Source organism: Lynx canadensis, chromosome B4 (genome assembly GCF_007474595.2).
Source record: "Lynx canadensis isolate LIC74 chromosome B4, mLynCan4.pri.v2, whole genome shotgun sequence".
NCBI classification, from domain to species: Eukaryota; Metazoa; Chordata; class Mammalia; order Carnivora; family Felidae; genus Lynx; species Lynx canadensis.
In genome coordinates this window covers 41,555,880-41,569,926 of record NC_044309.1, presented here as the reverse complement: position 1 = coordinate 41,569,926, position 14,047 = coordinate 41,555,880, and the positions used below count along the sequence as shown (strand labels likewise).

General features: G+C 54.9%; 1 protein-coding gene across 2 annotated transcripts; it reads right to left on the bottom strand.

Moving 5' to 3' along the window:
* Window positions 1-247: 247 nt before the first annotated feature.
* USP5 (ubiquitin specific peptidase 5) lies at window positions 248-13,631 on the bottom strand. 2 transcript variants are annotated; one of them, XM_030321568.2, is made up of 20 exons: window positions 13,176-13,631; window positions 10,287-10,412; window positions 9,957-10,023; window positions 9,629-9,762; window positions 9,328-9,473; window positions 8,903-9,087; window positions 8,342-8,436; window positions 7,486-7,679; window positions 6,689-6,760; window positions 6,329-6,416; window positions 6,074-6,199; window positions 5,417-5,570; window positions 4,917-5,091; window positions 4,193-4,281; window positions 3,446-3,568; window positions 2,703-2,846; window positions 2,480-2,625; window positions 2,106-2,259; window positions 1,752-1,836; window positions 248-900 (listed from the first exon to the last, which is right to left on the bottom strand). In XM_030321568.2, exons 1-20 carry the CDS (start codon window positions 13,383-13,385, stop codon window positions 807-809), a joined length of 2,607 nt encoding a protein of 868 aa, XP_030177428.1. In that variant the 5' UTR covers window positions 13,386-13,631; the 3' UTR covers window positions 248-806. The 2 variants fall into 2 exon arrangements, with proteins under 2 accessions (XP_030177428.1, XP_030177427.1); XM_030321567.1 differs by having other exon boundaries at window positions 3,377-3,568; window positions 13,176-13,401.
* Between the last annotated feature and the right edge of the window lie 416 nt (window positions 13,632-14,047).

Here is a 14,047-nt window from a genome sequence, read left to right as displayed (position 1 = left end):
CAGGGCTCTTCACCCCCCATCTTTGCTCTGACAGCCCCCACCCCTCCGCTGTCTTCTTTTGCCCCAGTGCTCACTTCACCTCGTCTCACACCCAATTTCCCAAGAGCTCTAGAACTAGTGAAAAGTTGAGAACTGCCAACGGAGGCGGCAAGGGGCAGGACAGTGTGCGTGGGGTGGGGGTGGGGGTGGGAACCTGGCAGACCCACTCACCTGCTCATCTCCCTTAAGGTATCAAACAGGACACAACTTAGCCATTGTACTTTTATTCACATCGTGTATTTTGGCATTTTCCAGAGAAGGGCAGGGAAGAGACAGGGTGGGGGAAAGACAGGTGGGAGGGCGAGGGGGATCCCCATTTCCCTCCCAGCCCTCCTTGCCTGACCACACAGGGAGCAAACACAAAGGGGGAGGGGAGGCACAGACGCCCCCTCCTGTGGAAGAGGCTGCACAAAGCTACACCCACACGCACACACAAACAAGCCCCCCTCCACAGCAGGGGCCGGCAGGATTACACAGAGAAGCAGAGCACTGTGGGTTCAAGGGGTGGGGGGAAAGCAACAAAGTCTCCTCACTGACAGGTGGCCAGCCCCTCCCATCCCCTTCCTGCCCTATCCCCAAAGTCTCTGGAGTGTCCCCCGCTTTGCCTGGCCATTCTCCTATGGCCTCTAGCTTCTTCCCTGCTGCTGAGGACAAAAAGAAAAAAGGGAACAGAGCAGGGGTGGGGCTGAAGTCCATTCCTCAGCCCCTGTCCCGCATGCCAGATGGTCTGTCCCCTGTCCTCAGTGGTAAGGGGTCAGGGCAGGCTCTTAGCTGGCCACTCTCTGGTAGAAGTAGATGTAGCCCAGGTCCTTGGGCGGCTTCTCAGAGGCACACACTTTCTGGTCATTGTAGATCACCCATCTGGGGAAGCAGGGGAGGGAGGAGAAGGATGAACCGACAGGGCATCCACTCTGCATCAGCTTAGTTTCTGACATAGCCCCTGGTCTTGGTCCCGCTGATTCTGGAGCACAGGTTCCCAACATTCTCAGCCTGGGCCCCCACAACCTACAGTCTAGCTGCTACCTGCCTGAAGGGGGCATCCCGTTCTCATTCCCTACTCCGAGCCTTCAAATCCTCCAGTATCTCTACAGCCACCCCCACCCAGTCCTGCCAGGCCCCCGTCAGGTCCACAAACTTTTTCTGTAAAGGGCTGCACAGTAAATAGTTCAGGTTTTGGAGGCCATCCGGTCTCTGACACAATGATTCAACTCTCCTGTTGCAGCATGAAAACAGCCACAAATGATACGTATGTGAGTTAAGTGCGGTTATGTTCATTAAAACTTTATTTCTAGGGCTCCTGGGTGACTCAGTCAGTTAAGCGTCTGACTCTTGATTTCGGCTCGGGTCATGATCTCACAGTTCATGAGTTGGAGTCCCGTGTCCAGCTCTGCACTGACAGCACAGAGCCTGCTTGGGATTCTCTCTCTCCCTCTCTCTCTGCCCCTCCCCCCTGCTTATGCACTCTCTCTCTCAAAAATAAAACTTAAAAATAAAAATAAACCCTTTATTTACAAAAGCAGGTGGCCAGATGCAGCACTTGGGCCGTAGTTTGCCGATCCCTGCTGTCAAACATTCTAAAAATGTGTGGTGTATCTGTGCCCCCCACCCAGCAGGCCTGTCTTCTCCTGCAAATATTCTAAGAGCTCCAAGGATGCTCCCACTCATTCTCACCACCGCTCCCCAGTTTGGAAGGTACACGGCCAGCCCCTCACCTGCCTTCCTTCTTGATGTGGCAGACATAGTGACCACACATGGTAGAGGTGCCCATGTGGCTGATGAAGGCAAAGAGCTGATACTCTAGAGAAGGGGGGTGCAGAGAAGACACTGAGAGGAATCCTCGAGCGACATCCAAAAGCTCAAACTCAGGACGCAAGTTTCAGGGAAGGTGGGGCATGTACTGAGTCACAAGTCTGTCTCCGACTCCCAGAATCCCCCCTTCAGAAGCCATGTCAACAGAAAGAAGCTTCTGCCCTCCCCCGCCCCCACCGGAGGCAGAGCTGCCTTGGAATGAGGATCTGGTAGCTGACTGGCTAGATACCACTGGCCTGTTTCCCGAGGACACTCACTTCCAGGGCCATCCCGGACTTTAGGTCCCACTGGTACAGACTCGGAGATGGAGTCAGCAGCCGAGCGGCCCTCCGAGATGTCCATGGCGGCTTCCGCATCCAGGTCATCAATGTGACTGAAGATCCAGTCCACAGCCCTTTCTAAACTATTGTTCTTGGAGAGGAGGGAAGCATTGCTCTTTCCAACAAGTTCGGGGTAAGAAAAGCACCAGTGAACGGCTCAGCTCCTTCACCACGGCCACCAAAGGGTGGTGCCTCAGCCCTGGCCGTACCACACCGGTTGCCCTCGGTCTTGTTGACAAAAGATGGAACCTCACCCGCACCCCCTTCTTCCCCACAGGCCCCCCAGTCCTCAGCCGGGAGACAGCCCATACCGTGGCCCGAAGAGCTTTCAGGGCCTGGTCCCGGGAGAAGCCCATGGAGACGATGGTGCTCACGCAATCTTCCGGCGGGGGGTCAGCTGCCGCACTGGTGGAGCCAGGCCCGCTGGAGCCAGGCAGGATGAGGGGGTTTGCGAAATCTGCGGGGGTTGAAGGGGTTGAAGTGTGTGGGGGAGGACGGTGGCCCTGTTCCGCCCTGCTACCCACCCCCGCCTACCTGGATCGTCCATGTGTGACATGACCCAGTTCATGGCGGCCTCAGCCCCACTGTTGCCTGTGTAGTAGACGGCTTTGCGGCAGGCGTCCATGGGGAAGCCCATCTCCACCAGCTGGATAATGACGGACTCGTCCAACATGGGTGCTGTTGGGGGCAGAAGCAAGGCCACGGTGACCCGACTCCTTGGGCCACGATCTGCTCCTCCTCCCTCCCACAGTGCAGTCCCCCGGCCCTCTCCCAACCACCACTCCCCCCCCCACCCCCCGTTCCATGCATTTTTCTTCCATGGGGTGGCACCTTACTCCAGAACCTAAATGACAGCATGACATAACACGGGTCCAGCAGTACTGAAGATACAGAACTGAGGCTAAAGATCTCCCATGGAGATCTTGCCATTTCTCACAGAATGGGCCCTGTTTCTGGAGTATGATGCCTCGCCCCATCCCCAAGCAATGAGGTAACGAAGTAGAGAGGCAGTTAGCCAGTGCTGCTGCCGTCCACACAGACAATGTGGCTGGGAGCGCTCTACTCGGTCCTCACATCCATCAAAAGAGGGCAGGGGAAATTGGAAAGGGAGGACAGGAGAAAATACGAAGGACAGGGTCAAGGGGAGGCAGGCAGAGAAGACCCCCATCGGCAAAGGAGAGAGACAGGCAGGAAGAAGAGTCACTAACATGTCGGAGAGGAGAAGTGAGGGGAGCAGAAGGAGTCTTCGTCTTCGTTGCCATAGAAACCAAGGCTACCTTTGGGCTCATCCGGAGTGACCAGGGGTGGGGCAATGTCAGGCAGCTCCTCCTCTCCAGGCTGCAGCCCTGTACCCCTCAACTGGGAGATGTCTAGTTCCTCGGGCATCTCAATGGACACATCTGTAATTGGCATGGCAGGAAAAGGGTCACTTCAGCAGCTCCCTGGGGCCCTCCCTGAAAAAGCACTTTGGGAATCTCAAAGCCCTGCCCCATACCTTGGCCCTGCTCTGTAATAGGTTGCTGCTCAGAGCAGCAAAAGTCTTAGGGGTCCTGGTGTAATACAATGGTGGGCCTGGGAATCCGGAGACCTGGATTCTAGTCCTAGATCTACCACACATGAGCTATGGACAAGGATGGGGGCTTCCCACATGTACAACAGGAAGACTTCCTACCTCTGCAGGCTCAACTGATCTAAGGAAATGAAGTTCAATTAGCAGCTCTCCAAGTCGGCAGGGGCTGTAAGACTCATGAGAACTGTTTCAAGATTATCTAAATGACAACATCTTCCCAAGTGTAAACGTAAAACTATGAAAATCGCTTTGAGTTGGAAATCACTGCTATGACAATCAAGCGCTTTCACAGTTTTAGTCTATGCTTTTCAAACGTGCCTTATCTTGAAACATTTGGGGTAATGTTTTCCTCCTTCAGAGGAAAGTTGGAGAAACACTCGTTTATACACGTTAAGGTCCCTTCTTTTTCTAGCATTTTCTGCTTCACCTCCCTCATTCGTCCCAGCCACCATACCCAGTTTCTTGGGCACCCAGTCCAAACCGAAGGTGAACTTCTTGATCTGGATGACCAGGTAGTCAGGGAAAGAGGCAAATCGTGTGGTCCTGGGGAAAAGAGAATGTCCTAGTACCCAAAGAATCCCAAAGTCCTCCTCTCCTAAAACCCCCACCCTGAGGTTCAGCCTCTCCTTGGTAGAAGCCCTGATCCCCAGAAGATACTCCACATTCTTATCTTGCCCTTGGCAGGCATCAGAGCATCTGCAGACAAGGAGCAGCAGAAGCCAGGGGCCTGTCAAAGGGTAGGGGGTGGGGGTGGGGTGGGGGTGGGAATGGCTGAAATCCCTTGGAACCAAAGCACTCCTTCAGATCCCAAGCTTATGCTCATGACACAATTAGGCCCAAACTAAGTCCATTTGCTAGAAACCCAAATTCTGTCCACAACAGACACTACGTGCTTTCGCCCTGACTGAGTGGACAAAAGGTGCACTAAAATGTGACCCCATACCACAAGAGAAGAGGGAATCTCCGGCAGGGGCAGGACAAGGTAATACGGTCCATCGTCCGAGTCTACTCCTGCCAGGGCCTCTTGATTCCCTCGGGGCCAGATTACCAGCCCCAACTGTTGCTAGCCCTGAGAATCCAACCACAAAGGGACAGAAGGATGGGAGAGAGGCAGACAGAGTCTTTGGGATTACCCTGACATTGGCCCGAAACCTTGGGCGCAGACCAACAAGACTTACTTGACGGCTACCGATTTGGCCTGCAGGGCGGTGCTCCAAAAGTCGTCCACCTGCTCGGGGGCCCCATAGGCCTCCAGGCAGGAGCTGAAGGGCACCTGGGCCCGAACCAGTTCTGGTAGTGGCAGCTTCTCCTCTTCGGCTTGCCGCTTCTTTTCCTCATACTCCAGAAGCTCCTCTGGGGACAGAATTGACAGGTGAACCCTTCAGAGGGCACTGCCTCTTTCCCTCCTTAGCCCTGCCAGACTGGCTCTCTGTCCGTGACTACTTGGGCTCCTCCACTCTCCCCAAATCCACCTGACACACATCCACATACGATCTTGCCTCTCTTCCCCAGCACAGCTCTGACAAGCAAAGGTGATCCTACCTCCCCGAGATGCCCCAGCTTCGGCCCTCCGGCTGGGGGAGCAGGGCATACTGTGGGCTCCACTCCCATTAAGGGGCCCAAGCACTCCTACACCCTGGAGCCCCACTGCACCCAGGCCTCACTGAGGGCAACCTGCCTTTGTTAAGGGCCGCGTCCATGGGCACAGGCAGCTGCATGATGTAGTCCACTCGCTGGGTGTACTTCACCTTCTCTGTGGCCAGGCACTTGATCTTTTCCTCCACCAAGAAGCGGAACACTTCGTTAGGATTTTCAGAGCTCCGGCAATTCCTCTATGGGAAAGAGGCAGGGTGGGGAGGTCTGGGCGGCCAGGGAACGAGATGGGGGCCTGAAAGGGTCACTAGGGGCTCAGGGAGAGAGAGAGAGGAGCAGAAGGGAGTCTACCACTAGGAGGCTCTCGGGACTCAAGAGTAGAACCCTTCCCTAATTAGCTCCCCCTCTCCGACTCTGGCGTCTTCATGGCACTGGGAGACTGCGGTGGAACACGCTGGTATTTTTCTTTATAAGCAATAGGCATCTCCCTATCAGTTTCTTGGGTGCATCCTTCATCAGGCCACAAGCCCATCCAGTGTAAGGATCACTGCTTGGCATTACTGTCCTCCCCAGGGGCAACTGCTACTCACAGGGAAGGCCCAGTGCATGCCCACCGCCAGGTTCCAGGGGTGGGGCTGGTGGGGGCTGACGGGAAAGAATGAGCAGGAGGCAGAAGGGAGAGAACCACGGGCAGATGGAGGGAGCGTGGAGTGCCCTGCCTTGCCATCTTCCCGGCCCTTACCTCCACCATGTTGATGAGGTGAAGAAAGAACTCCTGGGCATCCTGCTGCCGGTTGGTGGAGAACTCGGGGTGACCCTTGCCAATGAGGGCCTTGAACATCCGAGGGGCAATGCCATCTTGAACTTCCTAGGCACAGCCAGGGCAGCGATTCAGCTGGGGCTCAAGTAGGCCACCAAGGGGCCTTCTTTAGACATCTCCCAGACCTCAGTTTCCCCAAAATTCCAGAGCCTGAAAGGGATAGAGTCCCAGACTCACCTTTTGTTCTGGCACCTGCTCCCCATCGCCTGACTCCGGTGCTGGCTTGGAATATTCTCCCGAGAGAAGGCCATGGCCCAGTTTGGCCCTGCATTGACATCCAAGAGAACCACTTAAGCTTCAGTCAACTGTTGATCGTCTGACATCTATCTGTGCCTTTTCCTCCCCAACTCAACCCCGGCATATAGACCTCAGACAACTCTCTAGAATGTGAAAAACCTGAGATTCCCCAGGAACCCAACTCAGGGCAGACAGCATGGCCAGAGGCAAATGTCCTGAACTGCTGCCCACTCCAGGTGGTCATGGAGGAGAACGAAGGCATACAGGCTGCGAGGCTGTACACAGGACCTGGCTACATACACCTGGGTGCTGAAGTCCTGGGTAGGGTCCGTCGGGGCATTCTGAAAGATCTTCTCCAGCTTGTCCACATACCTAAGAGCCAAGAGAAGGATAATTGGAGGTGCTCTGGCATGGGTTCCAAGGAAAAGGGGACTATTATCCATTAGATTGGGGGAACAAGCAACCTTCAGAGTAGGGAGTCATGTGGTTAAAACACGGGAGTCCATTTCTTTCCAGCAACCTGCCCTTCCTCCCCTTCTCAACTATGCCAGCATGCAGTGTACCCTGATGCATTTTTTCCCCCCGGCCTCCTCCCCAGGAGTGAGCCAGGGGAAGGGAGAAAGTTGCCTGGAACAGAACGTGTCACCACATTGCTAAGTTTTCACATGTGCATCAAGTCCTTCTCAATTAGAAAGCAGGCTCACTTATGCTCAGAATCTGCCATTTTGGTACCTTAGTGACCCAAGCCCTCCCCTCCCCCAAGTGCTACATGTCCATGTCAGGTACTCATCTGATGTCACTGGCCTCAAGTAAAGACCACCACCTCACCCTTGAGTAGTCAGGAAGCCAGGGAGAGCCCCAGGATTCAGTGTTCTGCTCCCAGTGGGGCTTGTGTGGCTGGGTGACAGTGGGGTGGTTCTAGAACTAATGGGAGAGCGCCAGCCACAGTATAACAGGAACAAAGACGGAGCTAGCACACAGAGGTACTGAGGGTGGCTGAAGGAGGAGTGTGCCTAGAGGCTGGCGTCCAGGAGGAGAGCTGCGGGGTCAGGGGTACAGGGCCAAGGGGCCAGTCATGGGGAGAGGGCGCCACTCACTTCCTCTGGAAGTCGGGGATGCTGAAGAGGACCTGGACCACGGAGTTGAGGTAGCAGCTGTTACCCAGGTTCCGGATGCCCGTGTAGCCAGGCCCAAACAGGGGCTTCAGTGGCACACTCGACTCCTGGATCAGCTCCCATTCGCCAATCCGCTGGTTCATATCTATCTCCAACTCAGTCATGGTCTTGTCCGTCTGCAAGGGAAGGGACGCTTCAGACAGGGCGAGACACTCAGCCCTGAATTTTTTACACTGATCCTTCACAGGGTCCGGGACACTACCCTGCTGGAGCTCAGAATGTGTTCAATTATGGCCTCTAACATGGGAGACGCACTAGCTATTTCCAGTCCGAGTTCCAGAAGGCCTTGCGCGATCGTCCCGGAGGCGGTTTAGTGGTCAGGCCTCTGCCTGGGGGAGAGGAAGAAATGAATGCGAGTCCTTCCACTTGAAGTGTTTTTTCCATTCCGAAGCTGCCCCTTCTCACCCTTCAGGTCTCCGCTCCAGGTCTTAATGCGATAAGCTACTGCAGCACCCTCTCTGTCTCTTTCACAGCGCCCTTCGGTTTGTGTTCATTCACTCATGTGCCTGAGCATGTGATTAATATCTGCCTTTCCATCTAGAGTGTAAGTCCCTGAAAGGCCACACCTGTCTTATTCACGCAGTGACTAGCACAGAGCAAGTACTCAGTAGTGGTCGATGAATGAATAATGGATTCTAGAAACCTTTTCAAAGGAAGCCCACATGTGTCGGGGACCGGGATAACCGTGGCAGCTCGCTCCAACGCGCTGCTTCAGCCTCAGGCGAGGCAGGGCCTGGTGGGCAGGAATGAGAAGAATCTGAAGCTGCAGGGGTCTCACCTTCTGCATCTTCAGCATGTCGATGCCGAAGTGGGACAGGTGCTCAGCCAGGTTGGGGTCCAGGACCATGTCATCCTCATCATAGGAGTACACATCTAGGGCAGGAGGCAGGGGTATCGTCAGAAGCGGTGGCTCGGGCCTGACCACCAGTCCCACTCCTTGCCCTGGGTTTGTGGGGGGGGTGGTGGAGCGCTGGTGGGACAGAAGGATGAGCCTGTAAGGGTAACCCTCTTGGCTTCCCTGACTATTGGTGAGGTCACAAGCCCTTATGAGACTGGCTGTCAGGGAAGACAGGGTGAAAAGAGGCCAAGGGCTGGCGTTACTTGGGGGCCCACCCCCAGGATAAGGTGCTGGGGTCAGATGGTTTGGGAAGGATACTCACTACACAGATTATCTTGGTAACCTCTAAGGAGGGGGACTCGTATTTGGGGGGTTTAGCTGAAGCTCTAGTCTCGTCTGCAACATACTCATTGTTTATCAAGAGGAGGTATTCCCGTGCTCCCCGAGTAACGGTTAAAGCCCACTCTAGCGTGGAGGCGGCTAGAAGAGGGGAGGGAGTACCGGCTCCATCAGGAGTGATGGTGCCCAGCTTGACGGCCAGCGGGTAGTTGGTCTCTCTGTAGTGTTCCACGGCGTGGTTGTTGCCCCCACTGCCATCGAAGTAGCGGCGGCCACAGAGAATGGAGCCGTCTGTCAGGTTGAGCCACAGGTTCTCTCTCATGTCACACTTGGAACACTTCCAGCCGCTAACCAGGGAGAAGAAAATATGCTAAACTATGGGGCGGGGGGTATATGGGATTGGCCTCTCCAGTGTGAGAGCTCTCTCTGCTCCTCTCCTCTGGACGGCCCCTGGCTGAGTTCATCTCCCTCAGCGCCCCCCGCCTTAGCCTGCTCCCGATGCTCTCTCCCACCAGATCCCCCAGGAGGGTGGCCTCTTTGCCCCTGCTCTGGGGGTGGTGCCCCAAGGTGGAGGGGCCAGGCCTCACCAGGGAGGGATTCGAGCAGGGTTGTCCAGCTGCTTGAGGTTGAAGGCATGCTTAGACACCTGCCGTACTTCCCCATCCCAGGCCTGCACCTCCTGCTTGCGGGAGGCCGAGTCGGCTGACAGTAGGGCCTCCACCGCACTGGTCACCTGGGGGAAGCAGAGGGTCAGAGACGGGACCCAACCCCTCGCCCTCTAGTCCCTCTAGCCCCTCAGTCTCCAGCTTTCTCAGTGCTTGCCCAAGACGTCACTGCTCTGGACCTGCCTGCCCCAGAGTCCCCGGCAGGGCAGGAAGGCATTCGTACCCGGTCTCTGACAATGTCAGGCAGTCCCCCCAACCCATCTCGGGCAATCTCCAGGTAATCCGGCAAAATAACAATCTTCACATCCTCATCATATTCATACTTCTCCTCGCTGAGGTCAAACCCGCCTTCAACACCTGGTGAGGCAGGGAAGAAGGAGGAGGGTAGGACAGCCACCACGGGTAAATGTCCCTCCTCCCAAACGGCATCTCGTTTTGTCCCCTCCAGAGCTCTAGGGCCACTGGTCACGCCCATTCTTTGGGGGCCTTTCGAGTGCCTCTGAGGCCAGGAAAGACCAGCTCGGGAAGAACAGGGCTGAAATGGTGCTCACCAATAGCCAGCCGGGTGGGCTTCTTTCGGGGGGGGTCTCCAGTGCCTGTCGTGGTGTCCTCCTCTTTCTGCAATGAGGCAGGAAGGGCAGGATCAGCAGTGAATGCCAGGGAAGGGACAAATGGGGAAGATGGACAGGACAGGGTGGGTTAATCTCAGAAGGGAGTGAAGCTAAATAAAACATGTGTGCTGAGTTTTAATGATACCAACAGAAACAGGCGAGAGGGGGAAATGCAGCCTCTGGGAGGTCAGAACAGAAGAGACAGATTCAAGATGAAGACCAGTGGGATGTGCCTGAAAGTCCTGGGCCTTGCCCCAGCTTCATGCCTACCGGGCGCCGGGTCCTCCGGAGGTGCAGGTAGACGCGCTGGCCCGTCTTGTTGAAATGTCTCTCCACATACTGTTTCCCAAAGCCCAGGAATGTGTTCATGCAGATGTAGAGGCCACCCTCAGACTCCTGCAGTGCAACAGGTAGGGGAGGAGACACAGGGAGGATGAAGCCTGGCTAGGTGGGGAAACCAAGACCTGGGGTCAGAAACTGGTTTCCACAAGAAAGGCTCTGTTCTCTACCACCATGTGGCTGTTGGCAAGTCATTTAGCCTTTTGGGACCTGGTACATGGCTAAGATTCTCCCCATTCTCCTATGACTTTGATACCAACCAACAAGGACACCAGGAGCTAAGCAACACCTGTCAGTCACCATTCCTCTTCCTTCTCGCTCCTTCTTTGGGCTTTGGAGCCTTCCAATCAATTGCAGAGAACTCCCTTTACGAGGCCAATGGGAATCAAATACCATGGACTTCCAGGGCCAGTGCTTACATTCAGAGGGAAAAAGGGTCCTTTCCCGGGAGAGGAAAGACCTGCATGTCAGACACTGAACCTACTCCCCACACACGACAAACCCTGCCTAATCTCCAGGATTCAGAAAACTTTCCAGACTGGAGGAGCAAAGATTCTAGCACCTGAACAATACACCCAGTTCCTGAGTCTGCCAGGAAGACCAGACTTCTCCTTTACAACATCCTACTAGGTCGTCAAATCCTGGTCCATGCTGAGTCCTCTCCCTCCTCTCCTGCTAAAGCCTGGAGCCAGGCTAACAGTGCCTTGTCTGGGGCTCACTGTTATACCTGGACCTTGTTCGGCAGGGACACGAAGACCAGCATTCTCCAGCCACTGCCCTGCTGCCTCCCCTCTGACCAATAACTAAATCCTGCACTGAAGTCCATCACCTGCCAACCTCAAAGCCAATCCCTCTCTAGAATAATCTAGCAATACCTGCTGAGACAACTCAAACACATATAACGCAGGGAGAAAACAAGGAGAGAAGGGTCCACCCTAAATCACAGCTAAGGAGGGAGGATGAGCTTCTCAAACACTGAGCAAGTCTCCCAGTGTCTTTGTGAATAGTGATGGATAAGGTAGAGGAGGTAACTGGAGAAAACAACAGTCTTCCTTCAGATCCAAGCAACGACAGGCATCTTCTTCCTCGAATAAATGCCTCAGTGGCCTTGAAAAATTCTCTGCTGCGATATGAAAAATAGGGCACCGTCTAAGGCAGTTCTTGGTCCCATAGATTGCTCTGTACCACTCCCTAGAACAGTGTGGATTACAATGTTCATGGGCAAATGGAGCATTTTTCATCACAGGGGTCAAACAGGCTTTCTACCATGAATTGAATTTGAAGATAATCAAACATGCTGGAAGTTGGTCAGGAAAGCAACAAGGCCACATTGGAGATCTCTTGACTTGGGATAAAAGAAGCAAAGTATAATAAGCTTACAAAAACACCATTTGGATTATTCGAAGCAGTTACTAAGGAGAGGCGACAGGAGTGTGAAGAGGGAGCCACTGACTTCTACCATCTGTTGGTAATTAAGAGAAACCTTTCTCTCCTGAGAAAGACAGGACCAAGCCATGCACTTGATGAACTAGATGGCATGCAGGAGCTCTGCAGTAACCAAACTCCTCTGCTGGAAATAAAAATGCTGGGTTTCCCCAAGCCTTGGGAGCCCTGGAGCTCTGCTCTGAGCAGTCAGTCCTCTTTTGGCTCTGCCAAAGCCAGACTCCAGAGAAGCAGCACATTGTCTGAGGCCCAGATCAAAGCCTAGCAAACCAAGCAAACCACAAATCACAGTGATGATCCTGAACTGGGCCTTAGATCATGCTGCTATACTCAGCACTGGCGATGCATTAATGAAGCCTTTCCACTCTGACTTGCAGTTTTCCCTGCCACGAGCTGGTCTGGCTGAACACCCTGGGCAGGGCCCAGCGACCGCTTGACGGGAGGGGTGGTAAGGGGGGCGGATCCCAACCAGGCTGCTGTTGCCTTCTCAGCTCAGGCTCTGGCCAGGCCAAAGGCTAGTCTCTGCTTGACGGTGACACAGGAAGGCAGAACTGCAGGAAGGGAGGTTCCGGGTGGAGCCTACAAAACGTGAAGCATGGTGTGGGTGGAGGCTTTGTCTAACTAGTCAAGAGTGGGAGCGGGATGGGAAAAGGGTCTTAGTATCCTCCACGAAAGACACCATCTCCCTGGGAATACTTTTAAAAGGGTTCCCTGTGCTCTCTGTGATGGGCGGGAAAAGGGGGGCTGCGGCCATAGTTCACCTCAAAGGAGAAACGACTAGAGCTTTCCTCCCTTCTTTCCTCTCCTCCCTACCACCAATGACCCACCTCCCCGCCCCCTGTCCACATTAACCATGGGTGGAGTCTAAGTCGGCCTTTCTCAGAACCGCCCTTCTTCATGGTCACTTCCAGACTACTAGGCGCCCAGGAACTGCAATCCCCACCCTCCAACCCAAACCCCGGCCCAGAACAGTGCAGGGTCGCCCCATCCCTCCCACACGAGACTACAAAACCCGGAGAGCCGCGCGCGGCAGGCAAGGCCAACTCCCAGGCTTTCGCAGGGGTCCACTTGGGGGATGTAGTCCAGCGAGCGGGATGCGCCTCTACCTTGGAACGGCAATGAGGGGAGTGAGCGACTACGATCCCCACAATGCTCCACGAGACGGAGAATGGGTGGGGCGGGCGCGGAGGCTTCCGGGAGCGGTAGTCACACGACAGCGCCAGCTAATTAAAAGCAACGGCAGGGAGGAGCGTGGGAGACTACAAGTCCCATGGTGCATCGCAGGGAGGCGGTAGCCCAAGCCTTGCAGGCCCCGGCAGAATGACCAGGGCGATGGAAGGAAGTCGTGCTCGCTGCGGGCGTGGGGAATGGGCTTACCGGTGTGTCGAAGGAGAAGGCGCACTCGTCTTTGTGGACCCGGTCTCCAGCCTTAGGAACCCGGATCGTCGGTAATACTGACAGCAGCGCCTCCTCACTCAGCTCCGCCATGACACCGGCAGCAGCTCCTCCACACACAGCGGCTCCCACCGTTCCCAGTCCCCCACCCCCTAGTCTGGCCGTCCAATGAGCTCTACTCGTTAGGTGCATGCGCTAAAAGGAGGACGCGCGAGAATGGCAGTTGGACGCAGCCTGCCTACTAGTGCTCCGCCCTCTGCCCTACTCTTGAGTAACGCCAATGAAAAGCGCTTCTAATGCAACCGATGGTCGGAAGAACCAATCCCACTCTTCCAGGGCAGAGCGCATGTAGAGCAGCGAGGTGGGTCCGGGAGTTTTTGGACGCTTGTACTCTGGGACCCCTACAGTCCTTTCGCGTGCCTTCTATCAGAGCAGAAACTGACGGTTGTTTAAACCAATCAATCCCAGAAACTTTCCTGGGTCTTGTCCAATCGGAAAATAGAAGGGCAGTTGTAGTCTTTTTATTTGAAAAGGGGCTGTCCAATGAGGCGGAGTTTGAGAGGGTTAGTGTCGAGTGATTGATAACTCCGTCGACCAATACGGATTACCATCTCGCCTCAGAAAAACCCTCATAACTACAGCGCCAGCCAGATATGTACATAATAGCGTCATAATTCATGATTCTATTTTTTTTTAATTTTTTTTTCCAACGTTTATTTATTTTTGGGACAGAGAGAGACAGAGCATGAACGGGGGAGGGGCAGAGAGAGAGGGAGACACAGAATCGGAAACAGGCTCCAGGCTCTGAACCATCAGCCCAGAGCCCGACGCGGGGCTCGAACTCACGGACCGCG